Source organism: Scardinius erythrophthalmus, assembly GCF_964197995.2.
Source record: "Scardinius erythrophthalmus genome assembly, chromosome: 15".
NCBI lineage: Eukaryota > Metazoa > Chordata > Actinopteri > Cypriniformes > Leuciscidae > Scardinius > Scardinius erythrophthalmus.
This window is the reverse complement of record NC_138235.1, coordinates 40,611,860-40,635,157: the sequence shown is the minus strand read 5'-3', so window position 1 is coordinate 40,635,157 and position 23,298 is coordinate 40,611,860. Positions and strand designations below refer to the sequence as shown.

Sequence of the window (23,298 nt, the reverse complement as noted above, 5' to 3'; positions counted from 1 at the left end):
GTAAATGCCACAGTTTAATTCTGTAGAATTTGTTTGGAACTACATTATGTAACTCTAATCTACTACTGTGTTTTCAGTTGCCAGTTAAGGAGTTATATAGACTTCATCTTATTAAAAAAAAAAAATAGCAATATTTTATTTATTAATAAAAGATTAATTTTATTAATAAAAATGTACTGAAAGAATGAATGAGGTGTTTACACACCACTTCCTCTTTAAAAAAGGGGAGGAGACCGAAAGAAACTCTGGGTTTACTGAAGAAAACCTGCTCCCGACCAGGTTAGGTTCACAGAGTAAGTTACCATGGTAACTGACTCTGAGTATAAGTTACCTCTCTTTCTGAAACGGGCTTGACTTACTCTGCTTTCTCAGGTTTAACATACCTCCCATTCTGAAACAGAAAACTCAGAGTTTCCCTCATTTCAGGGTTAACATACTCAAAACCTCCTTTCTGAAACAGGCCCCAGGTGTAGATGGAGTCGTTTTGATAAACAGAGCAAACGCTTTACAAATATGAATTCTCTTACATCATATGAACAGACGTAAAAATAATTTGCTGAATTTGATCCTGTTGTTTTAATAGCTTTGCTTGTAATTAATGAAATAGTAGTTATTTCCCTGCATTTGATTCCATTTTGATTATACTTTATGAATTCACAGTAGCCGCGTTTCCATTACCCTTCAAATTGAAAATGCTAATTGAAAATACGCCCAATGGAAACACGTCAATTTCGCAAAAACTCCCATTTATGTAAAAAAGTTTTTCCGCTCACAAGAGGAGGTTTTTCAGGCCATTCAAAAAATAAATATTTTTCAAAACTGCAATGGAAACAGTTTTTGCACATTTACAGTCACCTGACGTAGACGACGCAGTGTGTTTGGACAGAATACGAGACAGAGTTCTTTATTAAATTCATATAAGGCAAAAGAATTACAGGAATAATGGATTCTAAACCTCAAATAAATGCCACAATCAAGACCTTGAAGCAGAACTGAGGGAGAAACACCCAGAAACTCCTCATATGTGCCGCTCATACGTATAATAAGGGTCGTTCCTTACCATTAACACCGGTCACAATAGTGACCGTAAATTTTTTTTTAATTTCTAAGGCTATAAAAATGTTACTGAATGATCTATCAATGCATTTCCAGCAGATATTGAAATAATAAAGGGTCTCAATGAAATATGAGCAGTGTCGCATGTTTACTGTAAATTGTCACATGACCAGAGCTGTTTACTTCCTGTTTGCGCCAAGAGAAGAGGATGGCAGCAAGAAAGCTCCCAAAGAAAAGGTAATTAAAGTATGTTAACATAAAGATAGGACATAGATTTTTGGTACACATCATGTTTAAGGTGTCTAGTATTGATATATGCATTTACAATTACTCAACTTTGTTTAATGTGGTCATAGAACTCACAAACATGTCAACGGCAACAATAGTTACCGGTGGGATAACCCATTGTATCTACATGCTAATACACATAGGCTAACTGTTCTACCTTACTTTCTGCTGCTACCTAACTTTCTACCTAATTTTACACACAGACACACACACAGAAACACACACACACAGAAACACACACACACACGGACCCAAGGAAGACTAGCTAGCTAGCTAATTCTGCTAGCTAATTCTGCTGCTACCTAACTTCCTACCTACTGCAACTTTCCACACAAACACACACACACACACACACACACACACACACACACACACACACACACACACAAGCTAGCTAACTAATTCCACCTAACTTTACACACACACACACACACACACACACACACACACACACGTGGTCTAGGAAGAAAAGCGAGTGGTCTAGGAAGAAAAGCTGGAAAAAAAAAACCCATCCAAATGTCCTAAATTGCCAAGACACTATCCCGTGGCCTCGAGACACTATCCCGTGACCTCGAGACACTATCCCGTGGCCTCCAGACACTATCCCGTGGCCTCCAGACACTATCCCGTGGCCTCGAGACACTATCCCGTGGCCTCGAGACACTATCCCGTGGCCTCCAGACACTATCCCGTGGCCTCCAGACACATCCCGTGGCCTCCAGACACTATCCGTGGCCTCGAGACACTATCCCGTGGCCTCGAGACACTATCCCGTGGCCTCCAAACACTATCCCGTGGCCTCCAGACACTATCCTGTGGCCTCCAGACACTATCCCGAGGCCTCCAGACACTATCCCGTGGCCTCGAGACACTTTCCCTTGACCTCGAGACACTATCCCGTGGCCTCCAGACACTATCCCGTGGCCTCGAGACACTATCCCGTGGCCTCCAGACACTATCCCGAGGCCTCCAGACACTATCCCGTGGCAAGGCAAGTTTATTTATATAGCACATTTCATACACAATGGCAATTCAAAGTGCTTTACATAGAAGAAATTAAAATAATAAAAGAAATAAGAATAATTAAAACAGTTTAGAAAAATAAAATAAAATACAGTACAAACAGTCGGACGAATATTGGCACAGTGCTCATTCAGTAAATGCATAGCTAAACAGATGTGTTTTGAGTCTGGATTTGAATGTGACTACTGTAGGAGCACGTCTGATCTCCTCTGGAAGCTGGTTCCAGCTGCGGCTGGCATAATAGCTAAAAGCGGACTCGCCATGCTTAGAGTGAACCCTTGGTATTTCTAGCTGATATGATCCTAGTGATCTGAGTGATCTGTTGGGTTTATATTCAGTGAGCATATCTGCAATGTATTGAGGTCCTAGACCATTGAATGATTTATATACCAGTAATAATACTTTAAAATCAATCCTAAATTTAACTGGGAGCCAGTGTAAAGACCTGAGGACTGGTGTGATGTGTTCATATTTTCTGGTTCTGCTCAGAATCCTGGCGGCAGCGTTCTGTATGAGCTGCAACTGTCTTATGGTCTTTTTGGGAAGGCCAGTGAGGAGTCCATTACAGTAATCCACCCTGCTGGTGATGAAAGCATGCACAAGTTTCTCTAAGTCTTGTCTGGAAACAAAGCATCTAATTCTAGCAATATTTTTCAGATGATAGTATGCTGATTTAGTTATTGCTTTGACATGACTACTGAAACTAAGGTCTGACTCTAGTGTCACACCAAGATTCCTAACTTGATGTTTAGTTGTTTGACCCCTAGAGTGAAGGTATGCGTTCACCTTGAGAACTTCATCTTTGTTTCCAAACGCAATGACTTCAGTTTTGTCTTTGTTTAACTGAAGAAAGTTTTGACACATCCAACTGTTGACTTCATCAATGCATTGGCACAGGGAGTCAATGGGGCTGTAATCGTTAGGCGATAGGGCTAAGTAGAGCTGTGTGTCGTCTGCATAGCTGTGGTAAGCAATTTGGTTCTTTTTCATTATTTGGCTCATTGGGAGTATATACAGGTTGAACAGGAGTGGTGCAAGAATTGAGCCTTGAGGTACTCCGCATGTCATGGATGTCCACTCAGACTTATGTTCACCTATACTCACATAATAACCTCTCCCATCTAAGTATGACCTGAACCATTTTAGGACTATCCCAGAAAGCCCCACCCAGTTTTCCAGCCTGTCAAGAAGTATGTTATGATCAACAGTGTCAAATGCAGCACTGAGGTCGAGTAACACCAGCACCGATAATTTGCCTGAATCAGTATTTAAGCGAATATCGTTTATAATCTTTATGAGCGCTGTCTCTGTGCTGTGGTGCGGTCGGAAACCAGACTGAAAATTGTCAAAGTATCCATTCAAGCTCAAGAATTTGTTCAGCTGATTGAAGACAACTTTTTCAATGATCTTGCCTATGAAAGGAAGATTTGAGATCGGTCTATAGTTGCTTAATATGGTCTTATCCAGATTGCTCTTTTTCAGGAGGGGCTTGACAACTGCAGTTTTCAGGGAGTATGGAAAACTCCCAGAGCGAAGTGAGACATTTACCACTTCTAGGAGATCTGCTTCTAAACTGTTTAACACACTTTTGAAAAATGAGGTGGGAAGTGTGTCAAGAGCGCATGTTGATGTTTTAAGGTGCTGTACAGTTTCTTCCAAAATTTTGCCATCAATTTCTTTGAAATCAGACATAGTAACTACTTCCTCAGGTGGTTTGATCTGTCTGACCTCAGTGCAACTCAAGGATGTGCTGATCACCTTTCTGATATTACTGATTTTCTCAGAGAAGAACGAAGCAAACTCACTACACTTGTTCACTGAGAGCATTTCACTGGGAATCTGGCTTGGAGGGTTTGTCAGTCTCTCTACAGTAGCAAAAAGAGTGCGTGTGTTGTTTAAATTGCTGTTTATAATATTTGAGAAGAAAGTCTGTCTAGCTTTGCCTAGTTCCATATTGAAAGCATAAAGGCTGTCTTTGTAGATGTTATAATGGACTACAAGTTTAGTCTTCCGCCACATGCGCTCTGCTTTTCTGCATTGTCTTTTCATATTTTGGATTGCTGTTGAGTTTCTCCAAGGTGCTTTTTGTCTGCCACTCTTCTTCCTGACTTTAACAGGAGCAATGTCATCAATTATACCTTTAACTTTTGAGTTAAAAGAATCAAGGAGAAAATCTACAGAGTCAGCAGATATACTTGGTGTTAAGGATATAGCCTTCATAAATAAGGCTATATCCTTATTATATCCACTAGTGTTCTCATTTAAGCATCTCTTCTTGACAGACACAGATCTAGCTTCAGTGGCAGGAGAGATCAATATATCAAAGAAAATACAGAAATGATCAGACAGTGCTACATCCTTAATAACAATCGATGAAATGTTTAGACCCTTACTGATAAGTAAATCTAGAGTGTGTCCACGATTGTGTGTGGATCCATGTACATGCTGAGTCAGATCAAAAGTTTTTATAACAGTTTTGATTTCTTTTGCCATATTGTTTTCTGCATTATCTATGTGAATGTTAAAATCTCCTGCAATGGCAAAACAGTCAAACTCTGAGGTAATTGCTGATAACATTTCAGTAAAGTCCTCAGCAAAGGCTGGAGAGTATTTTGGAGGCCTGTAAATAATGATAAGTAAAATGCGTGGAGCACCTTTCAACACAATACCCAGATATTCGAAAGAAGGGTAATTCCCAAATGATATTTGCTTACATTGATAGATATCTTTAAAAAGAACAGCTAGACCCCCACCTCTCTTAACAGCTCTGCAGACACTCATAAAAGTAAAGTTCGGAGGGGCTGTTTCATTGAGGACGGTTGCACTGCAGCTGTCCTCTAGCCAGATTTCATTTAGAAGTATAAAATCCAGGTTGTTTGTGGTTATTAAATCGTTGACTAGAAGTGATTTATTTTTAAGTGAACGAATGTTTAAAAGTGCTAACTTAACAGTCTTACTTTTTGTCCCCACATCAATCTTACTTTGACGTGTAATAGGCACCAGATTAGTTAGGTTTGCTGCACGGCTATTGAAGGCCTTAGACTTTCTATCTTGTAATAGAACAGCAATAGAGAAAGATACAGGCACACTGGGTTCCCGCTTGTTCTGTAAACATTTGAGAAAGTTACTGTTATCAGAGCGGGGACCCAAAACACATCACTGAGAGCTGGTATCAGTTGTTTTTAGTTCACCTCGAGCAGATGGAGGAGGGTGTGGGCCCTGGCGTTGTGGCAGAGGCCGAAGAGCTCTCACAGGAGGGGGAGGGCGAGCTGGGCCCGCAGGCTTTGGTGGTAATGGTGCCTGTCGTTTTTTGGTTGGTATCTGGGGGCTTGCAGCAAAAGAGTGGGATAGTCTGGTTCCAGCATACACCAGTTCTTCCATTTTCTGTGAGAAACACAGAAGAGGCGATGCTGGAGAGAGGGATAGCGTATCTGGTGAAAGGGGCTGTTGCTCTGGTGTTATATGAGGTTGTGATATGCTGTCCTGGCTTCCCTGGCTGTTTTCCAGGAAGTCGTTCTTGGGTGCTGAATCTTCAAGCAGTTCTGATATGTTTCTCTGTGGGCAGGGCTCAGCTGAGATTGTGTCCGTGAGCAGAGGTTGTTGTGGCGGAGTGGTGTTATCATTGTCCTTGTGTGATATGTCAACCGCATGTCCATTTTGCTGCTGAAGTGAAGTCCTGTGGTCATTCATACTGTGTCCAGGTGTGTGTGTGCCGTTCAGATTGAGTGGATTGGCACAAACTGCAGAAGGATGATTGAGGGAGAAGTAGAAATTGTCCTTTAACACTCTTGAACCAAGTTTGTTTGGGTGATGGCCATCCCGATGAAAAAGTTGTCTCTGACTCCAGAAAAGATTGAAATTGTCAATGAAGTTTACTCCTTTTATATTGCAGGTTTTTTGCAGCCATGTATTTAGCCCAAGCAACCGTGAAAACCTGTTTGTTCCTCTTGCTGGGAGTGGTCCACTGATGAATGTTTGAACTTTCAGTCTTGTAAGTGTTTCAAGAAGTTCATTGAAATCCTTCTTAAGGAGTTCTGACTGCTCTTTATGAATATCATTCTTCCCCACATGTATGATGAGTCGATTTGCAGTCTTATGTTTCATCAGAATGTTCTGAAGTTCCCTGTTTACATCAGAAGTTGTTGCTTGTGGAAGGCAGCATGTAGTTGTATCCCTGCCGCTAATGTTTCTGATTATCGAGTCCCCCACTATCAGAGTCCTGGGCTCGGCTGCGCTCTGAGCTGAGTGCCGCTGTCTGCTCGACCTTGAGCGCCAGTTAGCATCAGTGTTAGCTACTGGCCCATTCAGTCTGTGTTCGATCACATTCATCACGTTTGGGGATTCCTCATTTACATTCATTAGTACTTCAAATCTGTTCTCAAGATGTATAGGCGGTGGTAGAAGACCAATGTTTGCAATCCTTGTCAGAGCTGTATCTGGGGTAGAGGATGCTACTGCGGGAATATGTGATGCTCGTGACAATCTGGTGTCTCGAGTGCCTTTGGGTCTAGCTCCCTGTTTGTGCCATCGATTAGTAAGTCGATCGGCTTGTTTCTCTACCTGTCGAGGAGCACTAGTTTCATGGGACTCACCGGTATGCTGAGGGTGTCCATGACGAAGCTCTGTTGTGTGCTCCGTCTGGTTTGTTGGTCCCGTAAGTAACTTTGTTTCGAGAACTGCAATCCTTTGTAAAAGTCTGTGGCAGTTAGTGCAGCAAGTAGATTCTTGAAGAGGCATTTTCTCTCTTATCTGTATGAATGTAGGCAGTTGTGTTTTCCTTTCCCGGAATGTAAGCTGGTCGGGTAAAAGAATTCTGCGTTTTTGTAGTAATCCAAACTTTGTTGTCTGAGCACTGTGCTGTTTGCTGAAGTTAAAATTAGATGATAAAAGGAAATAAAATATAAAATATAGGAGATAAAATGTAAAAGCGATAGAGCAAAGCGCGGAGCAGTAAGCAAGAGCGTCCGAACAGTAGCTGAGCAGGAAGTGTTATACACACACACACACACACACACACACACACACACACACACACACACACAAACACACACACACACACAAACACACTGCACAGGTCAAATAGACCTATATTCAGTCTGTCCAATGGTTGATACAACACAGTATCCCACCGGTCACAATTGTGACCGATCATAAAACACACTTTTTCACACACTTTTCCATGAAAATTTAAAAAAAATTATGATTGATTGTTTCAAAGGGATACTAATGACACATGATTTGGATATTTTTGTGTCTGAGAAAAATTTGGGATTAAATGGGTTAATGCTTGGAAACACACACACATCACATCAATTAATAATAATGGCCAGTGCAGTGGCTGGGATATACATAATCCTACCAACGTCCGTTAACATGATTTTTGGAATGATTTTACTGATCGCGAGAGGAAAAAAATTAAGTTTTTAATTTACACTGAAGAAAGATGAGAAAGATGGCGCTGCTCTGCGGGCGACATGGAGGAGGGTTCTTGCTGCGAGTTATCTGTTTGTTTCTGTCGAGTTTGTTTCTGTCGGGTTTGTTTACCCTTAGTTTTCTGATCGTAAAATGGCCATTTAAATTATTATTATTTGCGAGCGCTGGCCGGAACAGGGGACCAAGAAGACTGATAAATATGAAACTGTTCATCGTAATGTGGCTAATTTTGACTAGCTGCGTGGTGCAAGGAATTACAAACAGGATCGCGGATACCGGACAGCCGACATACAGCAGATCGGAGCTTTTGGATCTGCGGAGTCGTGGCGGACTACTATTGAGTAATACAACGGCGGATGTACCTGATGAGCTACTACGGCAGCCAAGGCCTGTTCCTTGCCGGGTTAGGAAGCGGGGCAAGAGAGGCGGCATCAGGCAACGTGTCCGGAGAGCTTCCAAACTACCTTTGCCGCCAGTGTTACTCTGTAATCCTCGCTCCTTGCGGAACAAGTTGGACGAACTGCGCACACAAGCTGGAGTCTGCTATGAGTACCGTGAGTCTGGACTGATGGTCCTTACAGAAACGTGGCTATGTAATAATGTACCAGACAGTTTAATACAAATTGTAGGGTTCTCCCACTTACGCTTGGACAGAGATGCGAACTCTGGAAAGAAAAGAGGAGGGGGTATTTGTATCTATATTAATGAAAGTTGGTGCCGTAATTTTGCGGTCAGGGAAAGAATTTGCAATCCTGATCTTGAACTACTGTGTATTACTTTGCGGCCGTATTATTTGCCAAGGGAGTTCACCAATATATTTGTCTGTGCAGTGTATATTCCACCTAGTGGGAACGACATTAAAATGCACTATTCAAGCTTAAATGGTTGTAATTCAAGGATGCTTTGGAGTATAGACCCAAGTTTGGTTTTGTTTTAAAGGGAAAAAATAGCAGATTATAACGTGAAGTGAAAGCACTTTAAAAAATTAAAGTATGAAAAAGTTATGGAAGTTTAAATTTACATTAAATCAAATATAATTTATTTAATATTTTTATTTTATATAAAATATATATTTTACAAAATATGTTTTACAAAAAAATTACTATAAAATCAAAGCCATAAATCTAACTAAGTTGTGTTCCAAATTTGAAGTTGATATCACAAAAATTGAAGTTCCCATGAGATTTTGTTTAGGCGTATTAACAAAAATAGCCACCGGGTGTCATTGAATTCCATTGAATTTAACTGTATGCATTCTACCATAAAAAATTAATAAATTTCTGTCCAAATATCACTTCTGTCACAAAATATGGAACCTTGAGACTCAGACCTTTCTGACAATATGTGTTTTGTCAAGATTAGAAAATATTTTGATCATAAATTATGAAACATGATGATGCCCAAAAGGGGAGGAGCCTGATAAAATCATTTAGAGTACCGTTTCTATGGTAACACAATGTCCAAATTCAAAACAGTTTTCACAAGATGAATTCTGAGATCATAAGATTTCAAATGATACCTAATTTATGATAACTACTAAAATATGTTATGTAATAAAAAAGGCGATAAAAAGATAATATTATATTTTAGAGGATATATGTATATTATACTTTTTAGAGGATAATATTATTTTATATATTATTTTATTGACAAATACTAGATTAAATGTTTTATTATGAACTTTTAGTATGAAAACCAAAGTTTCAGTTATTAACCCTCTGGGGTCTGGGGTGTTTTTGGGGTCCTTGAGATGTTCTGACATGCCCTGACATTTGTGCTTTTTTCAGTTGCTTATAAACATATTAATGGCAAAGGTGTAAATTCACTCTATATAGCACAAACAGGACTTCCATAATATGTGAGCCACATGTATGTACATGTTTTCATTTTTGAGAGAATAATGTTTATGCATGGTTATCGAAAAAACTAAAAATTAAAAAGTTTCTGAAATAAGGCCACAAAACACATACTAAATATGTGGCAATAAGACTTTTGACTAATGGATTTCATCGCCTAGTGTTTTTTTCTTCAAAATGATATGAAAATCATCCTGCCTAATCATTCACAAAAAAACGATACATTGATTTTAGTTTTGTGAAACACTTTTAGTTTGGAAAGCTAATATGCGGAGTGGGCGTAAACGCTCCAACAGCATCATGCATATGTAGTAGTTCACACCTGGTGAGACTACGTCCCTGCATACTTAATGAGCCATTCATTCAGGTGTGTCACCTATAGCTAACTTAAATATACAAGCTTCATAAAAATTATCATTCTAGGAGAAAATTTCAGATGGCATTTAGAGGCTTTTGCATCTGAACTCTTCATATATACACACACACATATATATATGCATGCACATACATACTTTATAATCTTTTCAAAACTAGTCAACGTCTTTCAAAACTAAAGTATACATTTTATCATACGTATTTCAAAGTAAAGGATTCATTAGTTAGTTGATGACTTTATTTTTGACAAAACACATACAGCATATCTATTCCTCATCTCAGTATAGCAATAGAGTTTGCTAAAAGCTGTTCATTCAATACAGCAGTATTTGAAAATCGATCATATTTTGTAAAATTACATTTATATTTGCATTTATGTCAAAACCTAGACACTTTTAAACATCAAAAGGACATTTATTAATATGTATTCGTGTCAAAATGACAAATAAACAGATTTTCCAATTCAATTTTGCATGGAAACGCTTGTAGCGACTATGGCTCGATGGGTAAAAAATGGACTTTTAATTTATATACTAATTAAAAGTGAAAACACTTTCTAATTCCCACAGACTTGGCAAAGTCTGTAACTGAGCCCCCTTTTACGACTCACTTCCCCCCTTTCCACAGTGTGAGCTTCAAAGACATTACTGACATTCCGATCTCAACAGAAAACCCGCTCTGAATCACACACACACCAAACCACTCTGAAACTCCTAAAACACAAGTTACACACACGCATGAATCATTATCAAAATGTTTTTATGTAGTTTTCTTGTCTATGGGATGTGATGGGATAAATTGAGATATTTATGCCCTTCTGCAGATGTAATGGACACGTGTGTTGATACATTTGAGATGTATCTGTTTCATTAACTGATATTAATGTCGGGTGTGATATCCTACGGATCGTAATGAGCTTCTTTATACAGAAATATAAACTATATTCCGCACAAATGTTTATTCCTAGACATAATGTGGTATTAAAGTTTTAATGCATTTTTCTGTGTACGATCAGAAGAGGCGTTCCTTCACAAACAATGAAACGCTCCCGCCTCAGAACCGAAAGATTTCATTGGGTCTCGTCATCAAACAGGGCGTTACCCCGCGCTGCTTTAAAACCACAACACAAGCAGACGCCTCTCTCTCTCTGCTCTCATACACTCTCACCCTCGTGACCACGAACTCTGCACTCTCACCCCTCCCTGCACCACGAGCAGCGGAGCGAGAGAAGGCACAGGGCCTTCATCCAAACGAACCGCGGATGTAAAAATCCAGTCTCGTCCTGTAACCAAGTTTTCTCGCCCTTCCCGCACCGGGAAGAGACTTCCGTACCTCTCGGTAATGTTACCTTCAGTAAGCTTTTAAGAACTTTCGCGAAACGCCAGCACAAATCGGTGAGACACGATCCAGAAGAAGAACGCACGTGATCCGGCTCCGCCAGCTTCACACACAGACAAAGGAACAATTTGCAAGTATCAAAATGATCAATCTCTCGAAGCTGCTTTTCCGTTGTGTCTTAAAAGGTTCTGTTTGTAAATTACCATACTTTCTCCCTCACTTTCTTCCTATTTTCATTCTGATCAAGTCATGTTTTATGTTTGTTTGTTTAAACGTTCGTGGGTCTTGTGTAATTTTACGTACGTAGATTAGCCTATATTACTTCCTATATGCATATAATCCTTTGTGTGTCATTTTTGATTAAATAAATCTTTTATACTTTGACTGACTCTGTGTTACAATCCCACCAATTTAATTGTCAATGAAATTGCGATAAGATCTGGCTACTAGCTCTTTATTTTAATTCATAAACCCAGCAATTTGCATCCGCGGCCAGGAGAGAATTTGTCTGAGGTTTGATAATATAAATATTCCTTCTTAACTGGTATAATCAAAGTATTCGCTGGTCGAATGACTGATGAGAGACCAGTTATAGAACGAAATATTTTTGATAATTAGCAGGTAATGTAATAACATATGTGAAATTTATGAATTATGACTATGAGTTATGATTTTAATATTTCCCCAAATTTCCTTATTGCTCGAGCTAATATTTCATATATGACCTAATTACGATTGTTACCATAAACGCTACACGCTTCCAAGCCGCTTGCGTGTCACGTGAAAAATAGGCGTCGGTTCTATTTCTAGAATGCACGCGTTTTCCACGCGGCTCGTGCCGCGCCTGATACGCGCGTCTCACACAGGCAGTATGCAAACTCTAAACTGTTAACATGGATGGGAGCCGAAATAAAAACGGACACGCCACGCAGCTGAGACGCTTACGCCACGCATCCAGTGTTTCACCGGCCTTATCCAGCGGATGTGGGCGTTTCACAGGTTTGTATGGATCGCCTCACATTTGCGTTTGAATAGCGCGGTCTCCGTAGGCGGAGTCACATTAAAACTTAATTAGCTGAGATGAGAACGACTGACATCTCTCTCTTTACATACATATTATATAAACTGTGAATATTTGTTTTTTATAAAAATTACTTCATTTGAAAGAAGAGAATTTAAGCTTCATGCCTGTGTGACTGTATGCCTGTTTGACTGAGTATTCACTGAGTTACAGTTCATTTTCGGACGCGTTTCAGAATTGACTTCACTGACGGAGAGTAGGCAGAACTCGCATCATGTTTATTTTTCTTTATTTGGCGAAAAGCACAACACTTTGTTTTTATTATGAGCATACACAAAAAAAATACACACTAAACAGGATCGATTGATGTATAACACAAGCATATAAGATAAAAATTAATATTTTTTTTTATTATTTTTTTGCACTCATACGGAAAAAAACGAGCCTATCGCGCCGGCGCGATAGCCGACCTCAGGGGGTTAAAAGTGTGTGCGTCGACTTTTTGTGACAAACGCCAGAAACGCCTGTTATGATGTAGATTTTTTGAGGTGCACTCTTGTCATAAATTAATCTATTACTGTTCCTGCATAAATTGTAACAAAAAACAGTGCTGAAATATCTATTAAGGAGTCTTAGACCTTTCCAACAATATATAGTTTCTCATGACTAGATTAGGATTTAATAGTAATATAGTGAAGTAAATTTAGGTTGCCCGTATACGGGCAGGTGACAGTTAATTAAAGCAGCACAAAAGGACCTTAACCAGCAACTAAGGGTAGCACAAATACAATATAAGGAACAGGCTGAACAACAGTTGGCAAAATGTAATACTAATGAACTGTGGAATTCAATTCGAGGGATGACCAACATGACTCTGAAAAAGAAGCCATTGTTCGCGGTCAATGAAACTGATAAAGCAAACGAACTGAATAAATTTTATATGAGATTTGAGACAGACACTTTTAAGGAATGTCATGATATTTTAGGTAATGTAAACTGTAATATCAGTGATGATAGAATACTGATATATTCAGGGGATGTTACAAGGGTTTTTAAAAATGTATGCTCTAGTAAAACAACGGGACCAGATGGGATGTCATGTTTTCTTTTAAAGACATTTGCTGAGGAGCTCACATCAGTCTGGCATCGCCTTTTCCAGCTCTTAATTGATACACATACAGTACCAGAGCTTTGGAGAAAATCTATTGTAATTCCAATTCCAAAAATCATGCCCTCGGGACAATAATGATTATAGGCCAGTGGCCTTAACATCGAACGTTATGAAATCATTTGAGAAGATTATAATAGGAGAGCTGCGTAAGGAAATGGAGCCATCCTTAGATCAGTATCAATTTGCATATAAAAGCAATCGTGGTACTAATGATGCGGTTTCTACATTAACGCACTTGGTTTTAAAGCATCTGGAGAGTCCAGCTGCTTATGCTAGATTGCTTTTTATTGATTTTAGTTCTGCGTTCAACTCCATCCAACCACACAAACTGCTAGAGAAATTAATTAATCTACAAGTTAATCCTTTTATAATTAATTGGTATTATTCCTTTTTAACAAATAGGACACAACAGGTGAAATTTAACCCAGCGCTGTCGGATGTTGCGGTAAACAGTACAGGGGCCCCCCAAGGGTGCGTAGGTTCGCCATTTCTGTTCACTTTGTATACAAACGACTGCATTAGTCAGCAGTCAAATCAATTTATTATAAAATTTTCGGATGACACAGTAGTATTACAATTGTTGACAAGAGACGCCAGTATTGACGATTATACAGCTGCTATAGAAGCGTTTGTGGGCTGGTGTGACGACCATTATCTACAGATCAATCTTAAAAAAACTGAAGAGGTCATCATAGACCCCAGATCAGTGGGGGATAGGAGCTCTGTTGTGGTTCATGGTGAAGCTATTGAGCAGGTTACTTCGTATAAATATTTGGGGGTTTACATTGATAGTGAGTTTAAAGGAATACTCCACCGTCTTTTCATATTAAACTATGTTATTCCCTTAACTAAGACGAGTTGATTCATACCTCTCTCGTCTCAGTGCGTGCACTCAATCGCTCTGGCGCGCGGCGAAACTTTGTTCACTCAGTTCATTCAATACGGGCCAAGCAGAGAAGCTACCAAACACCTCCACGGTTTCCCTATTTAAACACAGTTACTCGTGTAGTGTAACTCGACCTAGGACGGTGACACAAAACAAAACGTTGCGCTTTTCTAAGCGTGTAAAATGGATAACTATATTGTATGGCGGAATACCATAGCAAGTGCTTATGAGCACTTCGACTTGGCGGAGTAATATCTTCACTCGTGAAAAATCCTCTCACCGGCCCCCGCTCCCTCTGGTGAAGATATTACTCCGCCAAGACGAAGTGCTCACAAGCACTTGCTATGGTATTCCGCCATACAATATAGTTATCCATTTTACACGCTTAGAAAAGCGCAACGTTTTGTTTTGTGTCACCGTCCTAGGTCGAGTTACACTACGCGAGTAACTGTGTTTAAATAGGGAAACCGTGGAGGTGTTTGGTAGCTTCTCTGCTTGGCCCGTATTGAATGAACTGAGTGAACAAAGTTTCGCCGCGCGCCAGAGCGATTGAGTGCACGCACTGAGACGAGAGAGGTATGTATCAACTCGTCTTAGTTAAGGGAATAACATAGTTTAATATGAAAAGACGGTGGAGTATTCCTTTAAGTGGCACACACATGTATCATGGGTGTGCACAAGGGTCCACCAGCGTTTACATTTTCTACGGAGATTGCGATTGTTTGGAGTGAGCAGTAATATCATGTTAATTTTTTATAAAGCAACGATTGAGTCAATTTTAAGGTATGGAATTATTGTTTGGTTCGGAAGTTTAACAGTAAAATTGAGAGCCCAAATAAATAATGTGTTGAGAGTGGCAGGAAAAATCATGGGGACACAGACAATTAGCTCGTTACAGGATATTTTTGAGCGTTGTATCACACAGCAGGCCAGCAAGATTTTATTAGACCCTTCGCATGTGTTGTATCCTGAGTATACGCTGATGAACTCTGGTCGAAGATACAGGGTTACATTATGCAAGTATAACCGATATAAGTTTTCATTTTTACCGTTGTCTATTCAATTAATTAATGAGCAACTGCAGGAAGATAAATGAGGGTACAAGAGGCAGGAACTGAGGGCTGTGTTGTGTTATGATATATGTATTGTTTTTATGATGTAGGATTTTGGGACTGGAATGTGTTTTACTTTTATTTTCATTTTATATGTTGTATGTTATATGTGTTATGTCTTGCTGTGGCAGCAGTTTCCCTAATCTAAAACAAATTTCTCCTAAGGGAGACAATAAATGCTACCTTGACCTTGAAGTTTTAATCGCATAACATCGGTTAATGGAAACGCCGTCATTTCGCTACAACTTTTTGTCGACATTTAGAAAGGAAAAAAAAGTAAAATAAATAAATAAATAAATAATAATAAAAATAAAAAAAATCGCAAAAGTTTTGCACAAATCGGTAATGGAAACGCCCCTAGTGACAGTTTCATGTGAGAGTAACGTATGATCTTACCACAGTGTCTCCAGTTTACAGTGAGGATTCGCCAGTCCAGCAGAGAACAGCTTCACTCCTGAGTCTCCTAGATTATTATATGACAGAATCAGTTCTCTCAGGTGTGAGGGGTTTGATCTCAGAGCTGAAGCCAGAGCAGCACAACCTTCATCTGTCACACCACACCTCTGCAACCTGTAGAGAACAATGACACACATTAAGCCTATATCCAGAGATAAACATGACACTTAAAAAATAACATAACATAGTGTGTGTGTGTGTGTTTGTGTCTGTGTGTTTGTGTGTGTGTGTGTGCGCTTAATGTATTTGTAAGCATTTTAAGGAACGTGTGTGTGTGTGTGTGTGTGTGTGTGTGTGTTTAATGTATTTGTAAACATTTTAAGGAACGTGTGTGTGTCTGTCTGATTTTGTGTGTGTGTGTGTGTGTGTGTGTTTGTTTTTGTGTGTTTGTGTGTGTGTCTGTGTGTGTGCGCTTGTTCGCGGGTTATTCAGAAAGGACGCAGGGCAGAAACGGAAAATCACCAAGTGACAATAAAACTAGTCCAGTGATGTATATATTTAGGCTTTCTGAAGACTTGGAGCCGATTTCTGTGAGGAATCGATCAACATTTACGATGTCGTTCTAGTCATAGATATACATTTGTAATGATGTCCGATTCTTGAATGAATCATTTGAGTCGGTTCATTGCCGTGAATAGGAGAAACCCGTTAATAAACCAGTCAAGATGATTCATTCATGAACAGAACTGATTTAGTTTACAGAGTTCAAATCACTGATTCAATGATCCTGTCAATGTTTTAGTGAACACTGTCTTAGGAAACACTGAATGGTCTGGTCATGCTGTCTATTAAACACGATTGAGCACGACGGCTTGATTTCAAAGATCTGATCAGAGAATGGTGTTGTGCTGTATGCAGTGTGTAATTATTTGTATAGTTATAAATGTATAATTTTAGTTAATTTAATCAACTTTCAAATTTAGTCCTTTATTTTCTCTTATTGAATAATTATCGCTATGCTTGTAGATAATGTGTTGTTGTATGTGACAATCTTTACGAGATGACATGAACGCAGCATATGAGTGTTGAGTGTCGTAATATCCATTTCAAGTGGACGTGTGGAAGAGACGTGAGACTGAAAGCACTGAAAGCCCTCGCGCTGCTCATATGCTGAGAGAGAGATAAGACAGTAGAGCTGCACGATTCATCTTTAAAATACTGTGATCTCCATTCAAACACACACACAATCTTCTTCACATTCGTCTGTCTATTAAACCTTTGACTAAATCATATCGCAATATTTTAAATCTGTGTTGGCGCTGCCGCTGACCCAGAGAGAGTCGTCATGAAACAGCTTATTGGGAACAGCGGGTTGGGAATCGTAAGACATTTTCCGTTTCCGGTTCCCATTAAATAAAATGAATAAAACAACTAATAAAACATAGCAGTAAGGGGAAAATGCACAATCCTGTGTGTGTTTATTTCTTATACTTGTCAAATGAGTTTAACAGACTGGTAATGTCAACAAATTAGCAACATTTGCAAAAATAAGGAAAATACACATTTCTGCATCCTCTTGGAGAATTTGGGACTCTCCTATAGCTTACAGTGTCTCCAGCAGTGGAGAACACCCTCTCAGAAAGGGTAGAATATGCTTGAACACACATGTAAGATCCAGACAGGTGAAACATACTATTTTTAAAATGGGTTTGAATGATTGATTCATAAAGACTTCACTTGTTTCACTACTGGATGAATCAGCGCTCTTTATCAGTTAATAAACTTCTCTCTGTTTATGTCTCTGACGCGGTGAGTCCTGCAGGCGTTGGGCTAACGTTACTCCGCCGCGGTGTGACCCGACCGGTGTAAAGTAGTCCGAGTCTAAACGCTTATTACAGGCTTACCGTAGTGATTCAGGATAGGACAAAACACGCTTTGAAAAAAGGCATTCATGATGTACTCGCTTATTGTATAATACAATACCATCATATTACAGACAACTGGTGTAATTATGCAGTTGTGGAGACGAATGATGATTCCAGAGCAATACATGCAGATACACTACCAGCCAAACGTGCGGGATTGCTAATATCTTTAAGGTTTTAAAAAGAAGTCTCTTCTGCTGCATTTATTTCATTAAAAATAACAGTAATATTGTGAAATATTATTCCAATGTAAAACAGCTCTTTTCTACATGAATATATAGTAAAGTGTAACTTTCTATTCATCAAAGAATCCTGAAAGAGAATTGTACACGACTGTTTTCAACATTGATAATAATAATAATGAATGTTTCTTGAGCATCAAATCATCATATCAGAATGATTTCTGAAGGATCATGTGACACTGAAGACTGGAGTAATGATGCTGAGATTCAGCTTTGATCACAGAAATAAATTACATTTGAAAATATATTAAAATGAAAAAACAGTTATCTTAAATTGTCATAATATTTAATAACATTACTGTTCTTTTGTATTTTTAATCAAATAAATGCAGCCTTGGTGAGCAGAAGAGAGGCGGTGGTCACGCTGAACCTCACAGATTATATTACAGACTATTCAGATTGAGCGGTGTAACATTTTATATGTTTGGTTGACTGTATTTTATTCAGAGGCGGCGGCGCGACCACTGGATTTATTCCTTCCAAGAGAGTAAACGCTTACTCCGTGATTTATGCTCATACAGATAAAACCAAGACATAATTCATACATTTACTAAAGATTTTCAGATTTTGTAAAATAACGGAAACAAACGTAATGTCTCTGTTTCCTTTATAGATGTTTGGAGTGCGCCACAATGCCTTTTTTAGAAGAATCTGTCTAATATTTATTTTCCCAACAAAACATCAAATAAATAGAAATAAAATGGTTTTAGTTTAATTCCATTAACACAAAAATACAACAAAATGGTCATGTCAAAGCTTTTATTTTTTTAAAGTGGTCATACATTTACACTACAGGTTTTTTATGTGTGTGTGTGTGTTTTGTGACATTACACTGCAGTTTTTAGCTTCTACACTCCAGTGTGTCCACCCTGATCCTGAACCACAACTGGAAGAGCTTTAAACAGCATATTTATGTGTTTGTGTTTGTATTATGTATTCAGAAGTGTCGGCCTAATAGTTCAGCCTGATCTCAAGGCAGTTTGTACGGTGGTGAATTGCTGCCACATACATATTATTTTATCCACTCAATTATGACGTAATAACGAGATGTTATGTCATTTTAACAACATCTTTTGTCATAATAATGAGATGTTATGTCGTTAAATCTATATATTTTCTAGGCCTTTTAAGGACATGTGTAGTCATGTACAAAATATGCCTTTATCCACATAAAACGTATATAGCCTATCATGTCTTTATCATGTCTTTATCATACTTCTACGTTTGAAAAGCTGAAGCAAATAGTAGCAGCCCCCAATACAGGACATTATGCTTATAACGTGAAAAACGCGGCGTCACGTGGCTTAATGTACTAAGACAGTCATGTTAAAAGATCAAATTCTGTGCACACCTTATTAATAAAGCATATGCAGCCTACAGAATAGCAGACGAGCCCAGATTACGAACGCATTGCGTTTAATTACACGTTAAGCGTCTTCGGGAGGGGGGGTACTGTCACGTGTAGTTGTAGATAACGTGTCCGTTCATGTTTGGACTTTCAGTTTGTGTTTTGATTGGTTCCTGTTTTCCTTTTCTTTTCCCGCCACTCCTTTGTTTCTATGGTTACTATCATTGAGTTCATTTGTCCCAGCCGTGTCTGATTAATGATCTCGTTTCTGTCTGCTATATAAGATGCTCCCTTTCCTTCAGTCTTTGTCCGATCTCCGTTGTGTTTATGTGTGTTTTCCCTGTCAGCTTGTTCCAAGTACTATTATTAACCCCCTGGGGTCGACAATCGCGCCGGCGCGATATGGTCGCTTTTTTTTCAGTTCAGTTCAAAAGAAATTAATTTTGCTCTGTGGACTTTGATATTACAAGCAAGTTTCATACATCAATCGATTCTGTTAAATGTGTATTATTTTTGTGTATACTCACAATAAAAACAAAGTGTTGTGCTTTTTGCCAAATAAAGAAAAATAAACGTGATGCGAGTTCTGCCTTCTCTCTGTCAGTGAAGACCATTCTGAAACGCGTCCGAAAATGAACTGTAACTCAGCGAATACTCAGTCAAACAGGCATACAGACACAGAAGCATGAAGCTTGAATTATCTTCTTTTAAATGAGGTAATTTATATAAAAAACAAATATTCTCATCTTGTGAAATCTGTATTAAAAGAGAGTGATTCCAGTCAAGCTCATTAGAGCTAATTCAAATGTAATGTGACTCCGCCCACGGAGAGCGCATGCTATTCAAACGCAAATTACTGAGGCAATCCAAGCAAACCTGTGAACGCCCCCATATCAGCTCGAGAAAACACAAGTTTAATCATATGTTGTTTACACCATCTGGCAGCGCTGTGAGGAATAATAATAATGGAAAATCTACCTCAGAGTGCGGGTATTGCAGGAGAGAGGATCCGAATATGTAGTAAGTTTTTTTTTCCTTCTCAAGTTAATTGCGTTTCTGTGAATGAATGAACGGCAGCCGCAGAGATGCGCGCTGTTTATCACAGCTCGCAAAAAGACAGTTTAAATTTAAATTGCGTCTCTGTGTGAATGAATGATGATGTTTTAGCAAACTGTATTGCTATACTGAGTTGAGTAAAAATTGACAGAAATATGTTGAAATAAAATGTAGGCTATTTGTATAAGCAACGTATTAAACTGAAGATTAACATTTATATGCCCTAATATTTCATAAAAACAACGTTACAGTCAGGCGTTTCTGTTTGTGAATGAATGTTTCGGTTTTAGCAAACTGTATTGCTATACGGAGTAAAAATCGACTGAAATATGTTGAAATAAAATGTATTTGTATAAGTAACGTATTAAATTGCAAATTAACATTTATATTTCTTATAATAAAAATGAAAGACCTATGTTACAGACATATGAAAGACAACATTTCGTTGATTAGTTTTGGATATATTATACATTTTTACTGTAAAATATCTGCCACCTCAAATAAGCTTTTGTTTGCCAATATTTGCTCATGTTAAATATAGTATGTTTTGTCAAAAATAAAGTTATCAAATAATCAATCAAATCCTTAACTTTGAAATATGTATGATAAAATGTATACTTTAGTTTTTACAAAGAAAGATTACACTTGAATTGTTGTTGTAATTGTAACCTTTTTAATAAAAAAATATATTTACAAGGTGTAAACAAACTATTAAAAGGTAAATATAAGCCTATAAAATTATTTCTTTAAATAATTTTTATTGTGTTTTATTAGTGACAAATTTGGGGAGAGGATAAATATTCCAAAACTGAAAATACAGTATGAGAATTAACTGCACAATTACTAGACATGTTTTCCTTGGATATTATAGGTCAAATTGCAAGCACAATATGTGGAAAAATAAAAAAGAATTGAGATGCTTCCAACTGTTGCTCTTGCATTCTTGTGGCTCAGTGACTCACCTGAATGAATGGCTAATTAAGTATGCAGGCCCCATTGTCTCTTCAGGTGTGAACCACTAAATGTGCATGATCGTTGACGCCCACTCCGCATATTGCCTTTCCAAACAGAAAGTGCTTTGCAAAATTCAAATCAATGTATTGTGTTATGTGAATGATAAGGCAGGGTGATTTTCACATCATTTTGAAGAAAAAACACTAGATGATGACATCCATTAGACAAAAGTCTTATTGGCACATATTTAGAATGTGTTTTATGGCCTTATTTCAGAAACTTTAGTTTTTAGTTTTTTCAATTACCACGCATAAACATTATTCTCTCAAAAATGCAGACATGTACATTCTTGTTGCTCACATATTATGGTAGCCCTGTTTGTGCTAAATAGTGTGTAATTTTTTTTTTGCCATTAATATGTTTATAAGCAACTGAAAAAAGCACAAATGTCAGGGCATGTCAGAACATCTCAAGGACCCCAAAAACACCTTAGACCCCAGAGGGTTAAAGCTTGAGTTTGTGCTATAATCGAGTCTTCAGTCTGTTCCTGAGGAAACCACAGTGTGACAACATTGTTTGTAGTTATTTGGATTTTTGATTTAAAAAAAAATTAAGTTGAAGGAGCTACATGTAGTTTTCATGCGGCCTCTAGCGGTGATGTTTCAGATTGCAACCAATAAGTTTACAAGCGAGTGCTCGTGCTGGAACTCATGAGCGAGCACTCTGGGTACCGGCCAGACTGAGACGCAACACACAAGAGAAAGCATCACACAACATGCTGGAAACTCAGGTAAACTCCCACTGAAACGTTACTGAAACAGACTTTGTTGAATTCTGTTATGATGCACTAATTCTGGATGTACTGGCGCTCATTGTATATGTGTGTATGCAATGTATTTTTCCCCTCGGGGCTTGCCGTAGATAGGCATGGGTCATGCGCACTTGGTACTGGAGTGTCGCGGGTTTTTGGAGTTGGTGATCTGAGGTGTTGCATAGTAAAGTGGAGAAGAGTTCAAACTGCCATCGTTTATTGTTTTCTTATTTCTGAGTGTTAGGCGAACCCTGTATAAACGCTCGGTCACATTACAATAATAGGCTACTTTTATCAGCTTTTATCAGCTTGACGTTGAACTAATGCTCCATGCTCGTGCCATGATAAGTATGGAACCCTAGCAACCGTGCCGGATTTTGCCACTGAAAGCACCACTTCACATTTCTTCAGGAAATTTCTTCAGGAAATGTACATTCTAGGTTTGTAGATAAGGTTTCTCCATGATTCAAATGCCCTGCCGATGTTGATCCGTGTTTTCGTCCGTAGTTGATCCGATTCACGTCTGGCCTTACGAGCTTCAGCAGAAAAAACTTTTTTTGGTTTTTTATATATGTGGAGTTTGTGTTGGAGTCTGTGTTGTGCTGGGAGCAGGTCGTTTATTAGTGTATCAGACATGTCGTAAATTGCATAAGTGACAAGTCCATGTCATAAGTTTCAGTGTCGTTGCTGTTGAGTGCAAAGTCAGTAGACTAGACGAGAGGAGAGGCTCTGGAGCGTGCGTGCAGGTCACGTCACTGGATTTCGCGGTAAATCCGACCCGGCACATTCACAGCTTTCCGAGGTTATAGCAAAACCTGCAGAGTGGATCATTTTAATGTGAGATTACAACCCCTTCACACACAGGCAATAAAAAAAGGATTCATTTTAGTAGAAAAACTACATATAGCACCTTTAATCAAAAACACTGTGATAATTTGTGATTTAATCATGTAAAAAACATGAAATATAAAATATTCTAAAAAGAATATTTTTAGTTGCAACTGACC

General features: G+C 38.6%; 1 protein-coding gene across 4 annotated transcripts in view; it reads right to left on the bottom strand.

Annotated features, from left to right (window-relative positions):
- Positions 1-23,298, bottom strand: part of LOC308703321 (NLR family CARD domain-containing protein 3-like) — a 316,889-nt gene that overhangs the window by 231,637 nt on the left and 61,954 nt on the right. For all 4 annotated transcript variants that reach the window (XM_081386699.1, XM_081386700.1, XM_081386701.1 and 1 more), the window contains exon 9: positions 15,956-16,129. In XM_081386699.1, the coding sequence (XP_081242825.1) occupies positions 15,956-16,129 (174 nt within the window). The remainder of the gene's footprint in view (positions 1-15,955; positions 16,130-23,298) is intronic.